Source organism: Eretmochelys imbricata, chromosome 3 (genome assembly GCF_965152235.1).
Source record: "Eretmochelys imbricata isolate rEreImb1 chromosome 3, rEreImb1.hap1, whole genome shotgun sequence".
Lineage (NCBI taxonomy): Eukaryota > Metazoa > Chordata > Testudines > Cheloniidae > Eretmochelys > Eretmochelys imbricata.
The window spans coordinates 150,284,311-150,310,536 of NC_135574.1; the positions used below are offsets into that span (position 1 = coordinate 150,284,311).

At 40.0% G+C, this 26,226-nt stretch overlaps 1 protein-coding gene across 3 annotated transcripts in view; it reads right to left on the bottom strand.

Moving 5' to 3' along the window:
• The window catches only part of BTBD9 (BTB domain containing 9), a 308,471-nt gene that overhangs the window by 274,490 nt on the left and 7,755 nt on the right, over window positions 1-26,226 (bottom strand). For 2 of the 3 annotated variants that reach the window (XM_077813610.1, XM_077813612.1), the window contains exons 2-7: window positions 16,071-16,155; window positions 13,550-13,760; window positions 11,198-11,561; window positions 5,312-5,576; window positions 2,338-2,557; window positions 224-343 (exon numbers count right to left, since the gene is read on the bottom strand). In XM_077813610.1, the coding sequence (XP_077669736.1) occupies window positions 224-343; window positions 2,338-2,557; window positions 5,312-5,576; window positions 11,198-11,561; window positions 13,550-13,734 (1,154 nt within the window). In that variant the 5' untranslated portion in view covers window positions 13,735-13,760; window positions 16,071-16,155. The remainder of the gene's footprint in view (window positions 1-223; window positions 344-2,337; window positions 2,558-5,311; window positions 5,577-11,197; window positions 11,562-13,549; window positions 13,761-16,070; window positions 16,156-26,226) is intronic. The other variant, XM_077813611.1, reaches the window with a different exon arrangement.

Consider the following 26,226-nt stretch of genomic DNA (forward strand, 5'->3'; position numbering starts at 1 on the left):
AAGAGCACCAACGTTTTCAAACATGGTTCCCTAAAGTTCAGCAACTAAATTCATATTTATGCATCTACAGACCTAGTCTGATATTTGTAGATAAGTGACATCCACAACTTTCATTGAAATTACTATCAGATGTGGGTGCTCAACACCTGTGAAAATCAAGCCACTTATTTAGGTGCCTAAGAATTGAAAAGATACGCATACAGTATTATGCATATAAACTAACCTGCAGACACGGGCAGGAAAATACAGCTTCTGCCAGGACCGACAGAGATATTTAGAATGATCGATCACACGGATCCAGTCTAGCTCATCCATGGACACCTCAATATAGTAGGAATAAGACCTGTGGATTGCCAGAAATAATCATTAGAATAGAAGCAGTCAATACTCGTGAAATAACCTGCTTTCTGGAAGTTGGTGTTTATGTAAAAATATATTTTCACAAAAGGAACCCATATTCAGACTTCTGTGAGGAGGCTGCATTACAAATTGCTTTAAAAATAAATTTTAATGTAATCATATGTTAAAAGATATTTTCAGAACTACATAAAATGGTCAAATTCAGAATTCCCAGTAATAAGATGAGCTAAATTTAAAACCAGCACTGCAATTACTTCTACTGAAATATTAACAAGATATCAGAGAAAATTTAGCAGATCATAAATGTCAGCCTGAAACCCTTAACTGGAAAATGGAAGTTTATTTTGCGTCATGACATCTTTTTCATTGATTTTCTTCATCAGTCTTGACCTAGTTAGGTACAGTTGCTTCTCTTTCTATGTAATTTATCTAAGCTTTTTTTGAATTCTACTGTTTTTTTACTTAGTTGGTTCATATCTTGTTACTATTGGTCATTTATGCATTGACTAAAAAGTATTTCTTTAGAAGCTTTAAATCTGTTGACTTTCGGTGTTTCCAAGGGAGAAAGAAAAAAAACACAAATTCCAGTAGTTCTGAGTTGATGGAACTTTTGCTCAACAATAAAAGTTTAGCTTTTAAACTAACAGATCACTTCTAAAAAAATCAGTATATGTTATTCTGAAAGAACAATAACTGCACTTGAGATTATAAGTGAGTTTATTTTAAAGAATTAGTAACGTTAATATTTTTTATTCTAAAATAATGAAAATTGGTTACAAAAATCCAGTGGCAGGGTGACCATTTACTGACTATATATTGTTAAAGATCTGGGAATAGTTTAACACAAGGATGGTCTACGCTAGAAAATAATATTGAACCAACTACATCGCTCAGGGTGTGAAAAATCCACACACCTGAGCAATGTAGTTAAGTTGACCTAAGTCCCTATGCAGACAACACTAGGTTGACAGAATCATTTCAATGTAGAAAAGTTCATCATTGTTGTATATTAAATGTAATACTCTGTGAAAAACAAAAGGCATGAAAACTTTCCTCTTGCGTAACAGAATAAAGATATTTGCAAACAGCTGTATGATCTAGAGAACTATTAATAAAATTAAAAAAAAAAAAAACCCTTCCTGATAGCTAATATTAAATTGATATATTTTTGCTAATAGAAAATAAGGCTTGGAATTTCCAAAGTTACAGTGTCACCCAACTGTTAAACTTGTGTGCAATTTGATTCTTTAAGAACACGAAATAGCAAGAATAAAATATGAGGTAGGGTAGTTATATTAGTTAAGTGGGCAGTGATCATTCAAATTTCACACGTCTCCTTAAACAGGTCCCTAAGAACTATATTCATAACTTGGTAATTACCAGTCTGGGCAATTTTATTACACATAGGTTACTGTCACAAACCTAACACAAACAGAAAGGTTTTTCATTAAAATGATATTATTTTAACCAAAAGGATTCATTTTAAAATTCTCCTGCAGTATTGTCAACTGAAACACAAAAATATCATGTCACTGCAGGAGAACCAGAAAGTGAAATTGACCAGCCCAGTGTCATTATCTAAGTGCAAATGAGAAAGGTAGACAGCATAAATGGAGAGAAATGAATCACTTGTTTAAAATGATTTGAATAATTTAAGCAGCTATTAGTAAAAGAAGGAGTTTTATATATTTAAAGCATGTGGATGACTAAAATATTATGCATTTTAATACTGCAAAGTGAACGTGACTTGTTACATAAGTAACAAGTATGAAGCAAAAAAACCTCATAAGCCTATTCGAATGTTAAACATTAACATTTAAATTCAAGTTGTCAACGCTATCCCAACCATGATACGCTACTGAAACTGTGCAATTTATAGGCACTTAATAAAAGTTAATAATTCAATATTTTATCATTGAGGCAGGTCGGGTATAATCAGTTTTAATTTCTCTTAAATCAGGGTGACTTGTCACATACCGGCTATCTCTGTCCCAGAGTAGTATTCGTATGTGGTTGACTATCGATGGCTGACCTAGTTTAATTTCAATGCCAGAACGGCAGTCATCATCAATCGGGTGCCGGGAAAAACCATGATCCAAGTCGTAATTCTGTGTGTCCCCATCTAGCAAAGCAGACTTCAGCTCTCCTTTTACAACCTGGGCTCCATATTTCATAGTTGCAATGTTCTCACCTGGTACTAAAAGGGGAAAGAAAGAGTTGCTTACCAGTTATGATTTTACAACACAAACAAATTAGCAGAGATGATTTGGTGGCTACACAACCCTTCAGGTTGCTTCAGGGCTGTGAGCACCTAATCCAAAGGTCAATGAAGTTAATGGGAATTTATTGGCTCAATGGTCTTTGAATCAGGGCCTAGAACTTGGGCCCCTTGTCTGCCAAAGCAGCAAAATCCAACCTTTGCCACAGAATTGTGCCACAAAATCTAGTCTTATCAACACAGTTGGAGATAATGATCCTTAACTTCATTTGTAAAATACTGAGATATATGGTTGAAAAGTGTTGAGATAAAGTATTGTTTCTTTAAAAAACATGTTTCTATCCCTCATAATTGCAAAGAAAATGCTGAAAATATGACCTGAATGCAAAATACTGTGTTGTCTTCCTGATTCTATAGACAGGCTGACAATAGCTTTAGGGTGTACATTTTCCCATTCATTTCAATGTGGTGTTAGGTCTAAAACCTAGATAAGGTAAGTTAAAATGTTGACATTTTAAACATTTCATTGACGAACATGTTAGCAGAAACACCCAACTAAGATGCTGCCCCCATAATTACAAACAGCCTCCATTGCTTCCACAAATGCCAAAAGTCCCACCTGTCTTTTATCCACCTGTCACAACCTCCAGCTGGACTCACCCCACACTAATTTTGTACAATAGACTTATTGTCAATACAAATATTTACAAGCATATTGAAGACTAAACATGAGTGGACAGCATAAAAATAAACTGAACTTAGTATAACAGGCTACTGTTTCCAGTATTACTTAAGTTCATATTTAATTTTTCTAACTTGTTAAGATTTAAATGAAGCTGCTGCAGAATCCATGGAGCTTACTGAAAAATTTAGGTCCAGCTTGCTATTGAGTACATGGTGTCTCAGATCATAAGGCTGAAACATAGGTATTTATTGACAGGAGGAAGGCTTGTGTAGAACAAGGCAGCCTCTCCTTTGAGAGAATGTACATGGATCTGTTACAACCGTTGTCTTTCTATCCTGAACTGTTTGTGAAGTTCCTGGAAATCTGCCTATTCTCTAAAAGTAGTAATAATTAAGTGGGCTAACCATACACATTTCATGATGCATTATTTAATACTTTGAAGTGAATAGTTTTCTGATGATAGTTTACAGTTTAATTTGAACTTAGTACTTAAGGAAAAGCTACAGGAATTCAATTCTTAAAATAGCTACATTATTGACAGGGTGAGAAATCATGTGCTTCGGTGCCTGCTATCAAATGCTATCAACATGAATGCAGAGGATCAGTAAGGCCTGTAGTTTCCAAAGTGAAAAATCTGAAGGGACAGCTGCTAAAAAAAGCAGTTTCTCATGATGGAAAGCTCATCCCTGCATGATTTAAGAGACCACAATACAGAATATTCTCTAAGAGTATTCAACATTATTCTCAATTGCAGGGTAAATATTCTGTGCTATGTAAGCATTACTTTATAGCACACAAATGTTTTAATAAAACATTTGCCAACTGTAAAAGGTTAAAACCTAATTCACAAATGATACAAATAATCTAGTACAATTGTGGAGACAGGTTCCTATTACAGCAAACACAAGTGAAATGCTTTCCTCTCTTTTCATACCTAAAATGTAAGCTCTCTGGTGCAGGGACTGATTTTCATTTTACACATTACGTGCGCAAACAATGTAAAGAGGAAAAGAAAAAATCAGATACAGAATATTTTGAAACTAAACAGCAAAACTATTATTTTTATTACAAAATTGGCAATAAAAATCTGACAGATGTCTGCATTAAAGTTTGATTAATTTTTAGATATAAGGTTCTGCAAACGGTTTTTCTTGAGGAAAAATTAAGCATTTTGATAAAAATGCACTCTGCTGTAATTTACATGCTGAAGCGATATCTAGGCTATGTGGAGTTAACATATTTTGCTGATTTCCATTTAATGTTTGTCATCACTGCCATTGCAATTCTTCAGAAAAAGAGCAAATGAAAGTTAGGAAACTATTCCAGTTATATTTTTCATTGCTCTTTCTGCCTCCAGGTCAGATAAAAAAATTCACTCTCACTTAAAGCAATTTCAGATATTCCCAAGCATTCCCAAGGTGTTGGTTTAGGCATTTTAATTGTATAGGCATTTTCCAATTAGTAATATACCACCCATTTCTACTGGTAAATTATAAATCCATACATAGGGCCCTACCAAATTCACAGTCTATTTTGGTCAATTTCACGGTCATAGGATTTAAAAAATAGTAAATTTCATGATTTCAGCTATTTAAATGTGAAATTTCACAGTGTTACAATTGTAGGGGTCCTGACCCAAAGAAGAGTTGCGGGGGCCGGGGAGGGGGTGGAATTGCAACGTTATTGGGGGGGGGGTTACAGTACTTCTATCCTTACCTCTGCACGACTGCTGGCGGTGGTGCTGCCTTCAGTGCTGGGCAGCTGGAAAGCAAAGGCTGCTGGGTGGCAGCCCAGCCCTTAAGGGAAAGCCACTGCCAGCAGCAGTGCAGAAGTGAGGACCCCCAATTTCAGAAACACTGGTCTCTCCCATGAAATCTGTATAGTGTAGGGTAAAAACACACAAAAGACCTGATTTCACAGGAGGAAGCCAGATTTCACGGTCCATGACACATTTTTTCATGGCTGTGGATTTGGCAGGGCCCTCGCCATAGAACAGTTGCATTTTGAAAGTCCATCCTCAACAAGTTTAAAAAAATACTGATGCTCACTTAGCATGCCCCTGTAGTTGAGGTCCATGTCCCGACTTTCAGAACGGACTTTAATGGCATCCAGAATGGCATCAGGTGACAGCAATCCAGAAGGTCTTACAACATTTAGTAGCTCTGTCAGACTCATCAGGGGTAAGCGTACTGCCTGCATGATTTCAACATGATTCTCCTTGGGGTTATGTTTACACCAGTTCATCAAAGCCTGGAAAATATCCTTCTCAGGTGCTGCAAATGAATCCCTCAGCACAACATTTAGAAGAGCAGCCTAAGTAGAGAACATCCGAGAAAATTCATGTCTAAAACATAACAAAAATTAACAGATCTTTAACTAGTAAAGCTATAAAAGTTTTCAAAACTTGATTATACTAGTGGGACAGTGACTTTGTAGACAAACACCATGCTATTAAATAGCTTACATGTAGCCAGGGCATTAAAAAGTATTTTACTGAGAAAAGGAATTTTGGTCAGGATGTTGGTTTAATGCCTATCTAGCAGATGGCACCTCTAACAGAGCAACATTCCAAAGGAGTGAATGCCCAGCACTGTCAGATCAAAGTATAAGCCAAAGTCCTTATACTTGAATCCTAACCTTCTTGGTCAGAGACGAAAACACTACTGGCTCACTATGAGACTCTTACTGAGCAGCCTCCCTGGCCTTTCAGTTTTTATTTTGAGTATTGTACTCAGTTATAGCTTACTTGCTTTTACTCATTTTAATCACTTATGCAAGAATTCTAGGTTTTCTACTTACATAATAGGTTATGATTGTACCACCACCACCAGAACTAGGCTTAGAGTGTGTAAATGTCTCAAGCCACTCAAATTAATGGTATCTTTAAATTCTCGGTTCTGATGGGTCAAGGAGTAAATAAAGGTGATTTTTAGATTTGGCAGTATAGTGGGCTGCTAAAGTAAAATTTTGAACTTAGCTATATGATCTGACCTCTGAACTTAGCTATATGATCACTGGTGTGAAAATTAGATGCAGGTTTTGTATCACCCACTCCAAGCTCTTTCCCTCCTCTTTTCTCTTTTGGGGCCAAGCTGGTAACTGCAGAAAAGATTCACGAAACTCTATCTCCTGGACAGAAGCACAAACACGCATCTATTGCAAAATGAAACCTACCAGAATTGAACAACTTTTTGCATTTTCACTTTGCAGACAGTATAAGTAGGAATGAGCCTTAGAACAAGGAAGTCCTCCTGCAGCACTGGTTATGCCACAAATTCCAGTTACTGAAAGGAGGTAGCATGTTTCCTGGTCAATGGAGTCTGCTGATTTGTTCCATTCTACACTGATGTTATCCCCAGTGCATTCTTAGTTGACATATAATATCTGGCATCAAGCAGTTAACAGTGAGGACTTGAGTGTCAAAAGGGAGCGGAAGCAATTATAGTCTCCTTTGTAACCAGATACCAAGTTAGCTAGCTCTGTAAGGTCTCTGGTCCCTATTCGTAGAATAAATGTTCTCATTAAACCTGTCAAAAAAGTCAGTGTATTTTTTACAGTAAAAGGCACTTGAAATATTTTTCATACACATTTTAATATCCCTTTATAACCACGCATTGAAAGCTTGAAACTGAAACTTGCATTCTTACAAAAAAATTCTGCTACTTCACATGTATGCTGGTTTGAGTGCTGGGTTACTGGTACTGAGTTTTGAGGCAGATGAAACAGTATGGGAGCATTTACTGTAGAAGAAAAGACATCTAGGACTAAATCCTCTGGTGCAGTGTAGCCACTTGGCATTGTAACATCGATGTATCCAGCCCAGAAGGCTCACTCTAGTGCAGAGAGAACAGGAGTACTTGTGACACCTTAGAGACTAACAAATTTATTTGAGCATAAGGTTTCGTGGGCTACAGCCCACTTCATCGGATGCATGCAGTGGAAAATACAGGACGATTTTATATACACAGAGAATATGAAACAATGGGTATTACCATGCACACTATAATCATAGAATATCAGGGTTGGAAGGGACCTCAGGAGGTCATCTAGTCCAACCCCCTGCTCAAAGCAGGGCCAATCCCCAATTTTTGCCCCAGATCCCTAAATGGCCCCCTCAAGAATTGAACTCACAACCCTGGGTTTAGCAGGCCAATGCTTAAACCTGAGAGTGATCAGTTAAGGTGAGCTATTACCAGCAGGATTGTAGTTTCCTCAGGAAGTCAGTGGTGTCTCAAAGATAGCTAGGAGTGTTGGCAGTGTGGAGCCTGAGGAGGGAGTCTACATAGCCAGACAATCCTGCTGTCAGAGTGCCTGATCAGGGTTCCAGGGGTATGTCTGTGCGGATTTGCTCTTGTGCTTTTTCAGGGAGTTTCTTGAGCAGATGGTGTAGTTTCTTTTGGTAACCCTCAGTGGGATCAGAGGGTAATTGCTTGTAGAATGTGGTGTTGGAGAGCTGCCTAGACACACCCCTAGAGCCCCGAGCAGGGGTATTCCATCTGCTACCCAAGATCCATAAATGTGGAAATACTGGACGCTCTGTCATCTCAGGCATTGGCACCCTGACAGCAGGATTGTCTGGCTATGTAGACTCCCTCCTCAGGCCCTACGCTACCAGCACTCCCAGCTACCTTCGAACCACCACTGACTTTCTGAGGAAACTACAATCCATAAGTGATTTTCCTGAAAACACTATCCTAACTACTATGGATGTAGAATCCCTCTACACCAACATTCCATACAAAGATGGACTACAAGCCATCAGGAACAGTATCCCCGATAATGTCACAGCAAACCTGGTGGCTGACCTTTGTGACTTTGTCCTCACCCATAACTATTTCACATTTGGGAAAATGTATATATTAGCAGCACTGCTATGGATACCTGCATGGCCCCACAGTATGCCAACACTTTTAAGGCTGACTTAGAACAACGCTTCCTCAGCTCTCGTCCCCTAATGCCTCTACTCTACTTGTGCTACATTGATGACATCTTCATCATCTGGACCCATGGAAAAGAAGCCCTTGAGGAATTCCACCATGATTTCAACAATGTCCATCCCACCATCAACCTCAGCCTGGACCAGTCCACACAACAGGTCTACTTCCTGGACACTACGGTGCTGATAAGCGATAGTCACAACCACCACCCTATACCGGAAACCTACTGTCCGCTACACTTACCTACATGCCTCCAGCTTTCATCCAGACCACACCACACAATCCGTTGTCTACAGCCAAGCTCTAAGATACAACCGCATTTGCTCCAACCGCTCAGACAGAGACAAACACCTACAAGATCTCTATCAAGTATTCTTACAACTACAATACCCAGCTGCTGAAGTGAAGAAACAGATTGACAGAGCCAGAAGAGTACCCAGAAGTCACCTACTACAGGACAGGCACAACAAAGAAAATAACAGAACGCCACTAGCTATCACCTTCAGCCCCCAACTAAAACCTCTCCAACGCATCATCAAGGATCTACAACCTATCCTGAAGGACGACCCATCACTCACACAGATCTTGGGAGACAGGCCAGTCCTTGCTTACAGACAGCCCCCCAACCTGAAGCAAATACTTACCAGCAACCACCCACGAAAAACACTAACCCAGGAACCTATCCTTGCAACTAAGCCCGTTGCCAACTGTGTCCACATATCTATTCAAGGGACACCATCATAGGGCCTAATCACATCAGCCACACTATCAGAGGCTCCTTCAACTGCACATCTACCAATGTGATATATGCCATCGTGTGCCAGCAATGCCCCTCCGCCACGTACATTGGCCAAACCGGACAGTCTCTAAGTAAAAGAATAAATGGACACAAATCAGACGTCAAGAATTATAACATTCAAAAACCTGTCAGGGAACACTTCAGTCTCTCTGGTCACTCAATTACAGACCTAAAAGTCACAATATTACAACAACAAAACTTCAAAAACAGACTCCAAAGAGAGACTGCTGAATTGGAATTAATTTGCAAACTGGATACCATTAAATTAGGCTTGAATAAAGACTGGGAGTGGTTGTGTCATTACAAAAGTAAAATTATTTCTCCATGTTTATTTCCCCCCCCTGTACTGTTCCTCACACGTTCTTGTCAACTGCTGGAAATGGCCCATCTTGATTATCATTATAAAAGGTTGTTTTTTTTTTCACCTGCTGGTAATAGCTCACCTTAACTGATCACTCTCATTATAGTGTGCACGGTAACACCCATTGTTTCATGTTCTCTGTGTATATAAAATTATCCTACTGTATTTTCCACTGTATAAATCGGATGAAGTGGGCTGTACCCCACGAAAGCTTATGCTTAGATAAATTTGTTAGTCTCTAAGGTGCCACAAGTACTCCTGTTCTTTTCGTGGATATAGACTAACACGGCTGCTACTCTGAAATCTAGTGCAGAGGTGGGCAAACTACGGCCCGCGGGCCACATCCGGCCCACAGAACCGTCCTGACCGGCCCTTGAGCTCCCGGCTGGGGAGGCTAGCCCCCTGCCCCTCCCTTGCTGCCTCCCCTTCCCGCAGCCACGCTGCCGCATGGGCAGCGGAACTGGCTCCAGCTGGGCGGTACGGCTGGCAGTCCCGGTGCTCTCAGAGGCATGGTAAGGGAGCGGGGGGGTTGGATAAAGGGGCAGGGGGTCCCGGGGGGATGTCAGAGAGCAGGGGGAGGTTGGATGGGGCGGAGGTTTGGGGGGGGGGGCAGTCAGGGGACGGGGAACAGGGGAGGTTGGATAGGTGTGGGAGGCCCGGGGGGCCTGACAGGGGTCGGGGGTGTGGATAGGGGTCGGGGCAGTCAGGGGACAGGGAGGGCGTTGGATAAGAGTGAGGTCCGGGGGGGGGGGGGCGGTTATGGGACAAGGAGCGGGGGCGTTGGATGGGTCAGGGATTCTGAGGGGGGCAGTCAGGGGCCAGGGAGCGGTTGGATAAGCGTGGGAGCCCTGGGGGGGCCTGTCAGGGGTCGGGGAGTTGGATAGGGGGTGGGGAGTCCTGGGAGGAGGCGGTCGGGGACAAGGAGCGGGGGGGTTGGATGGGTCAAGGGTTCTGAGGGGGCAGGAAGTGGGAGGGGGTGGGGGCCAGGCTGTTTGGGGAGGCACAGCCTTTCCTACCCGGCCCTCCATACAGTTTCGCAAACCCGATGTGGCCCTCGGGCCAAAACGTTTGCCCAACCCTGTTCTAGTGCATGGGGGAACTCCAGTGGCACAGAGCCACCACAGAGATTCCTACGCACATTCATATACTACATCTAGTACAATGTAGGGGGTGTGACCAGAGGAAGGGACATAACTACACTGCAATAATCCAAAATTGTGGTTTTAGCCCGTTGGGACAATTAACAGCTGATGTAAACTGCAGCAGCCCAAAGGCTGCTCCAACTTATGCTTGGAGAATGATCCTGAGTGTAGGAGCCCTAGAATCAGGAAATGAACATAAACTGAGTTTTATGCCATCTTTGCAACTCCCTCCTCCAAACCTTTACTGCGTACACTTTGTCCAGATTTCAAACGCCAGACTACACTGTTCAAAGGACAGTGCAGACTTTACAAATATGTAAGAAAACATACAGAAGAAAAGAAGGTAAATATTTTCCTCCTACCCTTGACAATGTCCTGTTAAGAGTCACGTTTAAGTTTTATAATTGGTCACAATTGACTAGCTCAATAGATATTACATTTAGGAATGATCTTTAGGGTCTCTATTACCACAATGTTTATGTTTATAGAATTCTACAAAATATTACTTATTCATCTCATCTTGACTTGAGTAACTCCAGCAATGCAATTTCACTGCTAATTGACCTTACTATTAAAGTCTCTTATTACTTGGCCTATGCTTCTCTTTTCTTCATTTCAGACCACGATTAGCATTTTATCATAGTGTTTTTTGTAGACCACAACCAACATGCCTGAAAGAACTTACAAAGACGCACCTTAGAAAGTGACAGAAAGCCTTCGCTGGAGAGCACCTCTTGAGCATTTCTATCCATAAACATACAGCACATACAAGTCAGTTTAGGGAGTGAGTAGAGACTGGCAACATCAAAGGTCATACAAACGTTCTGAATATTAAGTATGGTGCAAAGATATTCAGAGGTGGAATCCTCCAATTCTGGGAATCCATATTTGTGAGCCAGGCTCAGGAAATCCAGGAGTACCTCTTCCTTCTCATCTCTTAATGTAGCACGGCCTGTGTAGATATATTTCAGCAGCATTGTAAATGCTTCTGCAGTGGTATCCTGAAGAGGGATTTCTGCTTCAGGCTGAGATTCTCTCATTCCACCATATAATAATGCTCTAGAGACAGAAAGAAAATGTGAGAAACTTGCACCCTCACAATAGGTGCCTTATTATATATATTTAAACAGTAAAGTAAATAAAGCAAGCATCCAAATGCCAGGTGAAAAAATAAATGAAGGTATATTTGCAATGGCTCCTCAGAGGAGACCACATAAAATGAAAAAGAATGGTCTTGAAAATATGAAACGGAAGCTGTGCAGACAGCTTAAAATTCAGCTCTACTCTGATAGTGTCTACGTAGGAATAGCACTGTGGGAGTCTCTTCATCATTATCTCAATTATTCTACATCAAGTTTAGTCAGTTTACAGGTAAAAAGAATGGGATGTGAGGTGGATTTTGTTTTTTTAATTTCAGCTCTGAAAATTCACCCTGGGATCTGACAGTTAAGTTAGGTTCTTTCCTACTCACACATCACCACCAGCAGTAAAGAGTTTTCAGAAAAAAATTATGTCCTTAGTGACACCTGCACAGCCCCACTGAAAGTTGAGGAAGCAGAAGTACAGACAGGTGAAATGACTTGCTAATGCTCTTACTATGAAAGAATAGCAGAACTGACAACAGAACCCAGGAGTATCAATCCCCATTTCATTGCTCTATCCACTAACTATGGCATAGGACAACATTGGAGGCCGAGGTGATGAGACTTGAGAAGAATCAAAAAATTTGCAACGTGTTTTCTCTAGATGATAGGTAATTTGTGCATTCTGTACACATACGTCTTAGTTTAATCACTAGCATCTCTGGCATTCATATAAGAGAAGAATTATCTTGAAATTTTACTAGGTACATTTTAAGAATGGTAAGTAGATCTGCTGTGTTAAAATGAGACATGAGTTTCAACGCAATTTTTAAACATACAATATTTTCCTAGTTCATATTGCAGCAGATAGACTCTTTTAAATGAGCAATTTCAGCAAGAAAGGCTAAAACTAAACATTTTTAATAAATAAGTTGTATACAAAATGGGAAATGACTGCCTAGGAAGGAAAGGGATCTGGGGTTCAGTGGACCACAAGCTAAATATCAGTCAACAGTGTAACACTTTTGCAAAAAAAAAAAGCAGACATATTTATGGGATGTATTAGCGGAAGCGTTGTGAACAAGACATGTGAAGTAATTCTTCCTCTCTACTCCGTGCTGATTAGGCCTCAACTGGAGTACTGTGTCCAGTTCTGGGCATCACATTTCAGGAAAGATGTGGACAAATTGGAGAAAGTCCGGAGAAGAACAAAAATTATTAAAGGTCTAGAAAACATGACCTATGAGGGAAGATTGAAAAAAATTGGGTTTATTTAGTCTGGAAAAGAGAAGACTGACAGGGGACATGATAACAGTTTTCAAGTACATAAAAGGTTGTTACAAGGAGGAAGGAGAAAAATTGTTCTTCTTAACCTCTGAGGATAGGACAAGAAGCATTGGGCTTAAATTGCAGCAAGGGAGGTTTAGATTGGACATTAGAAAAAACTTCCTACCTGTCAGGGTGGTTAAGCATTGGAATGAATTGCCTAGGGAGGTTGTGGAACCACCATCATTGGAGTTTAAGAGCAGGTTAGACAAATACCTGTCAGGGATGGTCTAGATAATAGTTAGTCCTGCCATGAGTGCAGGGGACTGGACTAGATGACCTCTCAAGCTCCCCTCCAGTCCTATGATTCTATGATACAAGCATGTTACCTGTATTTACACTTTTACTTTACAGAGGAAACCATCATCATATTTACATCATCCCATTTGTGTTCTGAAGTTTATTTCTTTTTAATCTGTAAATTGAGAGCCCAATTTAATAAAAGTCTAAAACATTATGATCTCATGGCATTTTCCAGCTTTTTACAGTTGGCCACAATGCTTTGATGCACTGGGAAGGACTCACACAAGAAAGGTCATGTTCAGTAAATAGTGGATTATGGAAGTATTTCTCTGAACTTCCTAATGTATATTTCATACACAAAGTTTCCTTTAAGCCTGACAAGAAGCAATACATCACCTGAAATAATGGCATCTGGCAGCCAGAATCACTCTATGTGCAGGAAAACGTTTCTTTTCTACAATAAAGGTAACATCACTATACTCCTCCCCATTCATTAGAGCACCAACATTCTCTGACAAAATGTGAACATGGTCAATTTCCCCCACAGCTGTGTAAGGACGGAGTGGGTGACTATTACTCATCTTGATGAAGTGATGGTATTGGCAGCCTACAGGAAGAAAGAAAAGAACCATAAGCATTTTTAAAACTGGGTACTGAAACTAACTCCAAGAACAAGTTACAATTACAAAAAAGCTAATGTAGATGGAATTTAGACAATTACAAGGGATAACAATTTAGTGAGGTTTCTGTTAAATCAGTTACAATAGGAACCCACCCAACGTACTTCAAAAATTATATTTCAGTTTGATTTCAGATATCTCCACCCTACTTTTATTCTGCCAATGCATCTGTTCTAAATCAACAAGATCCCATCAATCAAATCAAAGTATCTGAATGGGCTGTAAAACTTCTGCACTACTAAATGATTCACAAAAGACAAAACTGTGTATAAATTAAAATTAGTTGACTGACCAAGGATAGAGAAATCATCATCTGAGTAAACAGGCTTAGTCTAAATACTGAAATCTATGCTAAAGTGTTTTCATCAGTAATTAGCCAGATTATGGGTGTTCATGACATATTCTGCCTGGATCCAGATTAACGAGAACTGAAATAATTAGTGATTCTTAATTACTAACATATGAAGATTGTTCAGGCAGAGATTCTAGTAAATCCTTGAAAGACTTAGAAGAATCCACCGGGAAGCCATCTCCACCAAGTATATTTTCAGACTGAAGAGGCCTTATGAGAAAAAAGACCTGCTCTTCAATTGCAGAGTCTAAAAGATCTCTTAAGTAGAGAAATGGCATTTACAAGGCATATGGTTTAACTATTCATTTCACTTTGTGTGTGTACCCATGTGGTGTATAATTTGAAATAGCATTCCTTACACTTCAACTATCACTTGGGGAGAGAAATAACATGTTGTCTACATTTACAGAAAATATACCTCTGAATATTTTCTTCTTACCTAACAGACCAGAAACCTACCCCACTTGATTCTCTAGCCATATGCTTTACCGCTGGAAATCCACAAGCTTAAACAAAACGTGCAGACAGCCATAAAGGGTGATATATCCTTGACTGTAACAACATTATTATACGAAATTTCAATATTATACCATAAATTAAGTTGGTGATGGCCATTCCATTCTAAGCCTCAATTGTTAGTCTCCTGTAACTTCCCCCAAAAACCTGGGGGAGTAAATTTGTTATAAATATTCTCAGTCATTTTTTCAGAGTTTAAAGGTAAAATGGAGAGCAAACCCAGAAATGGAATTAAGCTCAGATTTGTGCGTTGAGCGTCCTCAACCATCAGGCTTCAGGAAGCATTCAGTTCAGAAATTTTTGACTAAGTTATTTTTCCTCTTTGATACTCTCTTAGAATCGCCCTGTTCACTGAACGTATCCAAGAAAGGGGCAACACAAATACCAGAGTTCTCATTGTAAATAAACACAAGCTGCGATATTTGTGATAACACAGAATGATGTATTCTGGGATACCTTCTGTGAACCAGGAAGTACCAAAATGATTTCACAGAAAGGAAAAGGGAATTTTAGAAATTAAAGTTCATTTCTGTGCAGTCCAGCTTGTGAGGACATGCAATGTAAAATATTGGGGTTTAATATTTATTCTTACATTGCAGTTCACTTAAGAGAAAGTCAGTTCAACGGTTTGACATTAGTGATGCAGATTTTACACTTCAAAAATATTTTCAGACACTTTTTGTGTTCTAGTAACCAGCTTTATTTAAAACGTTAAATTGGGTATGTGTGTGTGACAGGGTCAGGCCAGATGGCTATAGGAGAGTAACAGAAGACAGATATATTAGCCCCAGGCTAAGTAGGTCCATTTTCACTTGGTAAGGTAACAGGGAAGGTTCCAGAACAATCAGGAACCTTCTGGACACAATTAGGACAAGCTGATTAGAACACCTGCAGCCAATCAAGAAGCTGCTAGAATCAATTAAGGCAGGCTAATCAGGGCACCTGGGTTTTAAAAAGGAGCTCACTTCAGTTTGTGGTGTGCATGTGAGGAGCTGGGAGCAAGGAGCACTAGGAGCGGAGAGTGAGAATGCGGACTGTTGGAGAACTGAGGTGTACAAGCATTATCAGACATCAGGAGGAAGGTCCTATGGTGAGGATAAAGGTGTCGGGAGGAGGCCATGGGGAAGCAGCCCAGGGAGCTGTAGCTGTCGCACAGTTGTTCCATGAGGCACTCTAGACAGCTGCATTCCACAGGGCCCTGGGCTGGAACCCGGAGTAGAGGGCAGGCCCGGGTTCCCCCCAAATCCTCCCAACTCCTGGTCAGACACAGGAGTCGTCGACCTGGACCATGAATTCAGAAAAACGGCCAAGCTGAGGGCTGCCGTGAAGCTCCAAGGTGAGCAAATCCGCCAATAAGCACAAGACCCACCAAGGTAACGCAGGAACTTTGTCACAGTGTGCAATCCTCCATGAAGACAGAAGTAATTAAATTCACATACTGCACATATTCATTTCTGTAATAAAATAGTATGAAGTGTCACAAACTGAATGCATTCTCCTAGCTATATATGCTTTATGTGCACATTCTAGTAAGTGTGCAGAACGAAAAATACAACTGAGTTTAAATAGAGTATTTCTATTTCAGTACCATCTAGAAGCTCTGAGAACATAGCCTCACTGTGGTAGATACTGTACAAAAAAAGAGAATCCCTCCCCCCAAAAGCTTAAATTTAGACAAGACAGAAAGGGTGAGAGAGAAAAAAGCAGAAGATAGAAGAGGTGACTGACCCAAGGACACACAACAGGTCAGGGTAGCGAGGGGAACAGAATCCAGGTCTCCCATTCTGCCTATTACTTACATTAGGTGAGTGTTCTTGGTCAAACTCACTGCAAGTATAAGCAGAAACAACTCCAATGATGCCAAACAAATCGCTTCCACTTATGCAAATTATGAATCTGGGACTCTGAGCCTTTACTTAAATTTGTGATCCTATAGGTCCCCTCCATGATACATCAAAGAGGCTATGGTACTTTCAAGAATAATAAATCAAACACCCCCAAAAACAAAGCTCTCTATATAGTAGACTTTACCATAGTATCAATTAACATACCTTTAGCTGCTGAAAATTTGTAGACAAATTAGTCTTTAGGAAAAACCAGACGCATTTTATCATGTAATACCTTTTTACCAAAAGAACAAATAAAAATCTATAAATTATAACTAGGGCTGTCGATTAATCCCAGTTAACTCGCGCAATTAACTCAAAAAAAGTAATCACAATTAATCACAGTTTTAATCGCACTGTTAAACAATAGAATACCAATTCAAATGTATTAAATATTTTGGATGTTTTTCTACATTTTCAAATATATTGATTTAAATTACAACACAGAAGACAAAGTGTACAGTGCACTCACTTAATATTATTTTTATTACAAATATTTGCATTGTAAAAATGATAAACAAAAGAAATAGTTTTCAGAGTAACAGTCGTGTTAGTCTGTATTCGCAAAAAGAAAAGGAGTACTTGTGGCACCTTAGAGACTAACCAATTTATTTGAGCATAAGCTTTCGTGAGCTACAGCTCACTTCATCGGATGCATATTGTGGAAAGTGTAGATCTTTTTATACACACAAAGCATGAAAAAATACCTCCCCCCACCCCACTCTCCTGCTGGTAATAGCTTATCTAAAGCGATCACTCTCCTTACAATGTGTATGATAATCAAGATGGGCCATTTCTAGCACAAATCCAGGGTTTAATAAGAACGTCGGGGGGGGGGGGGGAGGCGTGGTAGGAAAAAACAAGGGGAAATAGGTTACCTTGCATAATGACTTAGCCACTCCCAGTCTCTATTCAAGCCTAAGTTAATTGTATCCAATTTGCAAATGAATTCCAATTCAACAGTTTTTTTCAATAGTATTTTTCAATTCAGCTCATACAAGTACTGTAGTTCAATCTCTTTATTGTGAAAGTGCAACTTACAAATGTAGATTTTTTTTTTTTTGGTTACATAACTGCACTCAGAAAAACAATGTAAAACTTTAGAGCCTAGGAGGCCACATACTCCTACTTCTTGTTCAGCCAATCATTAAGACAAACAAGATTGTTTACATTTATGGGAGATAATGCTGCCGGCTGCTTATTTACAATGTCACCTGAAAGTGAGAAAAGAAAAGGAGGACTTGTGGCACCTTAGAGACTAACAAATTTATTAGAGCATAAGCTTTCATGAGCTACAGCTCACTTTGAAAGCTTATGCTCTAATAAATTCTTAGTCACTAAGGTGCCACAAGTACTCCTTTTCTTTTTACGGATACAGACTAACTACTCTGAAACCTGAAAGTGAGAACAGGCATTCACGTGGCACTTTTGTTGCCAGCATTGCAAGGTATTTACATGCCAGATATGCTAAACATTCGTGTGCCGCTTCATGCTTCAGTACCAGTCCAGAGGATGGGCTTCCATGCTGATGTCGCTCGTTAAAAAAATAATGTGTTAATTAAATTTTGACTGAGCTCCTTGGGGGGTGGGGTGGAGAATAGTATGTCTCCTGCTGTTTTACCTGCATTCTGCCATATATTTCATGTTACAGTAGTCTCGGATGATGACCCAGCACATGTTGTTCATTTTAAGAAAACTTTCACTACAGATTTGACTAATGCAAAGAAGGTACCAATGTGAGATTTCTAAAGATAGCTGCAGGACTCGACCCAAAGGTCAAGAATCTGAAGTGCCTTCCAAAATCTGAGCGGGACGAATGTGGAGCATGCTTTCAGAAGTCTTCAAGAGCAACACGCCCATGCGGAAACTACAGAACCTGAACCACAAAAAAGAAAATCAACCTTCTGCTGGTGGCATCTGACTCAGATGATGAAAGTGAACATGTATCGGTCTGCTCTACTTTGGATTGTTATTGAGCAGAATCCATCATCTGCATGGATGCATGTCCTCTGGAATGATGGTTAAAGCATAAAGGAAGATATGAATCTTTAGCGCATCTGGCATGTAAATATCTTGCAACGCTGGCTACAACAATGTCATGCAAACACCTGTTCTCGCTTTCAGGTGACATTGTAAACTAGAAGTGTAAGCATTATCTCCCGCAAATGTAAACAAACTTGTTTGTCTGAGTGACTGGCTGAACGAGAAGTAGGACTGAGTGGACCTGTAGGCTCTAAAGGTTTACATTGTTTTATTTTTTAATGCAGTTATTTTTTGTACATTATTCTACATGTGTAAATTCAACTTTCACAATAAAAAGATTGCATTACAGTACTTGTATAAGGTGACTTGAAAAATACTATTTTTTTTTTACAGCACATATATTTGTAATAAAAAATAAATATAAAGTGAGCCCCGTACTCTGTGTTCTGTATTGTAATTGAAATATATTTGAAAATGTACAAAACATCCAAAAATATATAAATAAATGGTATTCTATTATTGTTTAACAGTGCGATTAATCATGTGATTAATTTTTTTAATGGCATGATTAATCACAATTAATTTTTTTGATCGCTTGACAGCCCTAATTATAACGTATCACCTAGTGGCAGATCTAGAATCTATATCCCCATCAGGATTTCCACATCCTACATTTTAGGAGTCCCTGCTTTTCACTTGAATTATGACTCTTAAGAGTAGAGTCAGATGAATCTCACCAGAACTGGCATAGATCTTCCTTCTACTTTCTCATCCTCATGGGAAGCTGGGAGATTCATACATGGCAGTTTATGGTGTAGCAGGATATTCGCTTCCCCCCCATCTATTTACTTCCATGTATCTGCCCTACACTCTGTTACATCCTCCTTTCCTTTTGAGATCAGTGTGTGGAGGGATGTGACCAAACACACACAATGGGTTAATTTTTCTAGGTGTGTTTGAAATCAAGTTGACAGAAAAGATTCGTCTGGCTCTCCACTAACTTTATTTCCAACATCTGTAGATGCTGCCTACACTGGTAACTGAGTGGGTTAAAGATGAATAGCCTTCATCTCAAGTCAAAACAGGTAAAAAACCTCTGGATTAGCAAGTGGCAGTTTGTATTCCTGCAAGAATCAATGTGTAGCCGCAGTACTCAGACTAAGGCTCACAATCTGCAAGTGGCCCTTTAATGTGTCTCCTGCACATATTAAAACCCTATGAGATTTAATTATCCAATCTAAGTTATTGACCAATCAGGACGCTTTTACTATGTTATTAACCAATTGCAGTTGATAAAATAATAACACTTGATCATTTTGCTGTGAGAATTTTATATATGTAAGCAAACTAAATATTTCCCATCATACGGTTTAAATATGAATATATAGTACTATAGTAAATGCAACAATGAATTCACACTACTGTGGCTCTTTTGGGTAATGCTGACCGCTAATTTGGCTCCTGAACCACTGAACTCTGATTATCACTGGTGTACAGGATGATAGGTAGAATCTGTTTGGGGAGTATTTCTGGGAGGCTTCGCCATTTAGACAATAGATGTGATTTGCCCTCTAAAAGGAACAATGTTGTGCTAGTCAAGAGTATGGACTACAACTATGCTGATTGCTGAAGACTTAGCGTTCCAAGAAATGGATTGGTTACTGGTGTGGGAGTTTTTCAAATTCTGTAGCAACAAAGGATTGAGATGACTGTTAACTTGATATAGATCAAGTGTTGGGGGTTTAGAATTTACCTTTCAACCTTGACTAGGGCATTGTAGGATACTAAAGCTGGTTTGAAATGGAGGTTCTGGTCACATTCAGTGCATAATCTGTTTGGAATAAGGCCAAATACCATAATTATTTAATCATAAATGGCACTGCCTGATCATGCCTGCATTGCAGACACACTGCAGGAAGTTGCCAATGATGCTATATTGGCTGATCTCTGCCCGGCTGGTTACTCCATTAGATATAAATCCAGGCAGGGACAGGGACAATATGTGCCCATACTTTTTAATGTTAAGCTGCAGCACAGGAGGTGACTCACCCCTGAAAATGAATCTGAATATACCCTAGTATCAAATTAATCTAGAGATCAAGGTGATATACAGGCCACCTTACAACTCTTAAGATTTTTCTCAAAATGATTCAGCTTTGCATTACAGCCATCAAAATTAACAGTCCTAGGAGATGTTACTACCAAGGATGACTCATGTATGCAATTTTGCAATCTCACCACTTGCACAACAGCTACAAGAGTACCCCAAGCAGTTTCAGGCACAAGCTGTATTGGTCAGCACACCTTTAATTTGATATTCAGAATTGGTTTGGAAACTAAGAACATAAGAATGATCGTACTGGGTTAGACCAATGGTCCATTTAGCCCAGTATCCTCTCTTCCTACAATGGCCAATGCCAGATACTTCAAAGAGAATTAATAGAACAGGACAATCATCAAGTGATCCATTCTGTCATCCACTCCCAGCATCTACCATTCAAGAGGCTGAGGGACATCCAGAACATAGGGGTGCATCCCTGATCATCTTGTCTAATATCCATTGATGGACCTATCCTCCATGAACTTATCTAGTTCTCTTTTGAATCAAGTTATATTTTGGGCTTCACAATACTCCCTGGCAACAAGTGCCTGCTGCCTATTAATTTCATTGGGTGACCTCTGATTCTTCTGTTATATAAAGGGCTAAAGAACACTTCCTTATTCCCTTTCTCCATAGCATTCACAATTTTCATAGACCTCATATTCTCTCCTCTCTCCACCACCCCCCGTTAGTCGTCTCTTTTCCAAGCTGAACAGTCTCCGTCTTTTTCATCTCTCCTCATACAGAAGCCATTCCATACCCCTAATCATTTTTGTTGCCCTTCTATGTATCTTTTCCAATTCTAATATATCTTTGTGACGGGGCAACCAGAATTGCATGCAGTCTTCAAGGTGTGGGCATGGATTTATATAATGGCATTATGATGTTTACGGTCTTATCATCTATCCCTTTCCTGATCCTTTTAGCTTTATTGACTGCTGCTGCACACTGAGCGGATGTTTTCAGAGAATTAACCAGAATTACTCCAAGATCTCTTTCTTGAGTGGTAATAGCCAATTTAGACCCCATCACTTTGTATGTGTATTTGGGATTATGTTTTCCAATACGCATTACTTTGCATGTATCAACATTGAAATTCATCTGCTATTTTGTTGCCCAGTCACCCAGTCTTGTGAGATCCCTTAGTAACTCTTCACTCTTCTGCTTTGGACTTACAAAATTACTCAAGAAGTTATCATCGGCAAATTTTGCTACCTCACTGTTTAGTCCTTTTCCCAGATCATTTATGAACATTGAACAGCAAAGATCCCACTACAAATCCCTGGGGGACCCTGTTATTTACCCCTCTCCATTCTGAAAACTCACCATTTATTCCTTCCCTGTATTTCCTGTCTCTTAACCAGTTAATGATCCATGAGAAGACCTTCCCCTATTTATCCCATGACTGCTTACTTTGCTTAAGAGCCCGATTCGGTAAAGGACCTTGTTCAAAGGCTTTCTGAAACTCAAAGTACGCTGTATCCACTGGGTCACCCTTGGCCACATTTGTTACCAATCTATTAGAATTCTTTGAGGGTGTCGAGGCATGATTGCCCTTTACGAAAGTCAAGTTGAATCTTTTCCAACAGCTCATGCTCATCCACGCATCTGATAATTCTGTTTACCAGTTTTCCTGCTACTGAAGTTAGGTTTACCAATCTGTAAGTGCCAGTATCACCTCTGGAACCTTTTTAAAAATCAGCTTTATATTAATCATTATTTAAATCAGCAAGCAGGAATCCTTGATTTAAATCATTAGTTCTGATCTAATTTAATGGTTGGTAACTGTGATGCTTCTTGGGGTATTCAAGGCGGTGAGTCACTTTGTAACCAACTACCTCCAGTGCTAGGGAGTCTTGCCTATGTTAGCTGGGTATTGGCTGCCTAACACAATTAGTCTGTCAGCCACTCACTCTTCTCTGGGCTACACCAGCTCTGTCTTTGCCTGGCAGGTTGACAATAGATTTACCTGAGCCTCCAAGTTCCTTCAAAGTGTATCCTTGTGGTGTCCAGCCCCTGATCACTGGATACTGAGAGAAATCCCAGATCATCTCATCCCAAAGGTACAGTGTACCACAGTTTACCTGTTTTACCTTAGACCACTGCTCCTACATCACACACAACACTGGAATCCAATTATAAACCAAAAGCGTATTTCTTTAAGAAAGAACAGAGATTCAGATCAAAACCAGTGTGAGAGATGGGAACAAATGATTACATAATAAAACATCATAACATGCATTCTAAAGACTAAACTAACAAGTTATCAGGTTTCCGAGTAGCAGCCATGTTAGTCTGTATTCGCAAAAAGAAAAGGAGTACTTGTGGCACCTTAGAGACTAACCAATTTATTTGAGCATAAGCTTTCCTGAGCTACAGCTCACTTCATCAGATGCATAACAAGTTATCGTCGTGTCTAAACCTAAGGAAACTGTCTACAGAAGTTTTTCTCACCCAAAGCTCTCTCCAGCACTTTCAACCAAGCCTTGCCGAGGTCCCCTTTTCATGAAGCAAACTTACTGCCAGTTTACTTCCTCGGTGAAGGATACCAGGGTCTATTTTTTCACCCCCAAATATACCACAACAGATCTTTGATGTTTACGTCACAAAAGGTACCATCCTCCTCCTCCCCCCTCCCCGCTGTTTACTTTTTCTGTTACTTTTCTTCTGAAGTTTCCACCAGCTCCTCATTAGCATTTGGTTTAGAATGCTAATACAATCCTATTGTATGACATACAATACACAATGGTCCCCACAGGAGATGTGTGTTTCCCACCCCTCTGTCTGGAGGAGTTTGTTTCAAGACACACTACCTTTCAGTGACCTGTTTTTAACTACAGATCTAGAGAACATAACTTTTAGTATAAAACACATAGTTCTGAACATATTTTCCAAACATACATCTCACAATGGCTATGAGGACCTGTGTGAGACATGCTTTAATGTCTTAATCCTTACACTTTCTTTCGTTGAACCCAGAGGATCCTATACCCCTATACACACCAGTGCCCTCTGCCAGTTGGCATCCAGAGTTTCTAGGGTCACAGTAACCGTTAAAACATGTTGATTTGCATCTAAATATAGCTTTTCCACTAAAACTGATATATTTTTGCTTACCAGGACAACATACTGTAGCTATACATATTTATGCAGTTATATAGCTTAACACACATTTATTCAGGTTCTTAATTTTTACATGTTTTATGATGTTTGCAAATAGTGAATCCTACCTTTTATTTTTTACTTATGATTTGTGTCAAGTTGCATTTCGATTGAAATTGGAATTCAATTAAAATGGGCAAAAAATAAGTTTTATTAGTTAAATAAAACTACTTTAAATGTCTGAATATATAAGAAAATAAACTGATCTGATTGTTTCTGGTTACCATATGCCTCAATATTTTAGAATTAGTAGATATCATCTTACAGCACATTTTAATTATATATTGGAAGAGGAAGACAAATTGTCCGGCTTTTTCAACTCCTAATCAGTATGATGGGATAACATGGTTTTGGTAATTAAATATTCATGGTAAACAGGCCCAATGGCCTGTGATGGGATATTAGATTGGGTGGGATCCGAGTTACCCAGGAAAGAATTTTCTGTAGTATCTGGCTGATGAATCTTGCCCATATGCTCAGGGTTTAGCTGATCGCCATATTTGGGATCAGGAAGGAATTTTCCTCCAGGGCAGATTGGAAGAGGCCCTGGAGGTTTTTCGCCTTCCTCTGTAGCATGGGGCACAGGTCACTTGCTGGAGGATTCTCTGCTCCTTGAAGTCTTTAAACCACAATTTGAGGACTTCAATAGCACAGACATAGGTGAGATGTTTTTTGCAGGAGTGGTGGGTGAAATTCTGTGGCCTGCGTTGTGCAGGAGTTCAGACTAGATGAACATAATGGTCCCTTCTGACCTAAATATCTACGAATCTATGATATCTTTGGTATCATCTGCAGTCTATATGAAAACCTTATAGATTCATAGAATATCAGAGTTGGAAGGGACCTCAGGAGGTCATCTAGTCCAACACCCTTCTCAAAGCAGGACCAATCCCCAATTTTGCCCCAGAACCCCCTAAATGGCCCCCTCAAGGATTGAACTCACAACCCTGGATTAGGAATATAAACAAAAATATTGTGTTGGTATACGTGATGTGACACTCCATATTATTTTTAGAAATATGCTTATGATATAAATATGGCAAAACTAAGATATTTTATGCAAGATGGCTCACATAAAATTATCATTGGAAAGGTTATGATTTACTGAATGTGATTATCCAATTTGTATGCATGTATCATTTCTGTATCTGGAGTTAGGAATATTGACTATGTAACAATTACAACTATGGTTATACTTGGAGATGCCAACCAGACAGTAAGCAATCGGCCTTGATAGGTCATTAGAAAAAAAATCTTTGAAGATGTGGATGTCCCATCTTCTGGAAGTTCCTTCCTGTGGACATTGCAAATGTAAGCAGAGTCAGGATGAGCTCTACCCTGACATCTGGTGGCAAGTCATGGTAGGTTGTGGAAAAGAACTTCAGGGGCTGATCTCATTTGCATAGGCACACCCACCCTGCCTAGATGGTCACTTTGGCTGCTGTAGGAGCCCCAGTTTCTCTGTTATAGGGGCAGGAATAAACTGTTATTATCCTGATTATGTGAATCAAGGACAGTGGAACTGTACTTGGCCTTTTGTTATGATGCAGGGACTCACCATCACCCAAGCAGCACTCGCTAGGCAAGGGTCATGGGATCCAAAACCCAGTGAATAGAGAAAGGCTGGGGACAGGAATTAATACTTGGTGGTATGGGCCCCTGGTGAGGGCCTTACATGCTAATTGCACTTCCTCCTCTCACCACTGTGGAATATCAGAGCTAATTTTGATTCCATCAGGAGTCTAGTTAGACTGCTGAGCCAAATTCACTTTGGGCTAATAGTGCACCAGCACTGAGGCTCCCCTACTACAAGCTGAAATCACAAGAGAGCTAAACTTACTAAGAGCTGAACTCATTGAGTGTTGTGTTAAGTAGTGGGGGAGCCTGAAGATATATTGGGGAGCAGTTTGCGGGACGGCTGGCAAGCAGAGCGGCTGGTGGAGCGGAGCAGTTTGTCGGATGCCTGGAGCAGCTCATGGGGGCAGCTGGCAGAGCGAAGCCCCATGGAGAGGTGGGGCAATAAGCTTTGGACCGTATTAGGTACCCCTTAACCCCCTCCATCTCCACCGAGGTTGCGAGGTAAAACTCTGCAGATAAACTTTCAAACTCTGGGGCTGCCCTGACCAGGGACAGAAACTTTTAGATTGTTGGACTTTTGGGACTTTGGGTGATTTTGGGTTGCTGGACTCAAGAACCAAAGGGAAAGGACACGCCCCAATTTGCTTGGGGTGGGTTTTTTGCTCATAGGTTGTGTTATGAATCCTGTTGGTGGTGTTTCCCCAACATAATGCCACATTGTTTCTCTCTGTTATTAAAAGGCTTTTTGCTACACTCAGACTCTGTGCTTGCGAGAGGGGAAGTATTGCCTCTTGGAGGCGCCCAGCGGGGGTGGT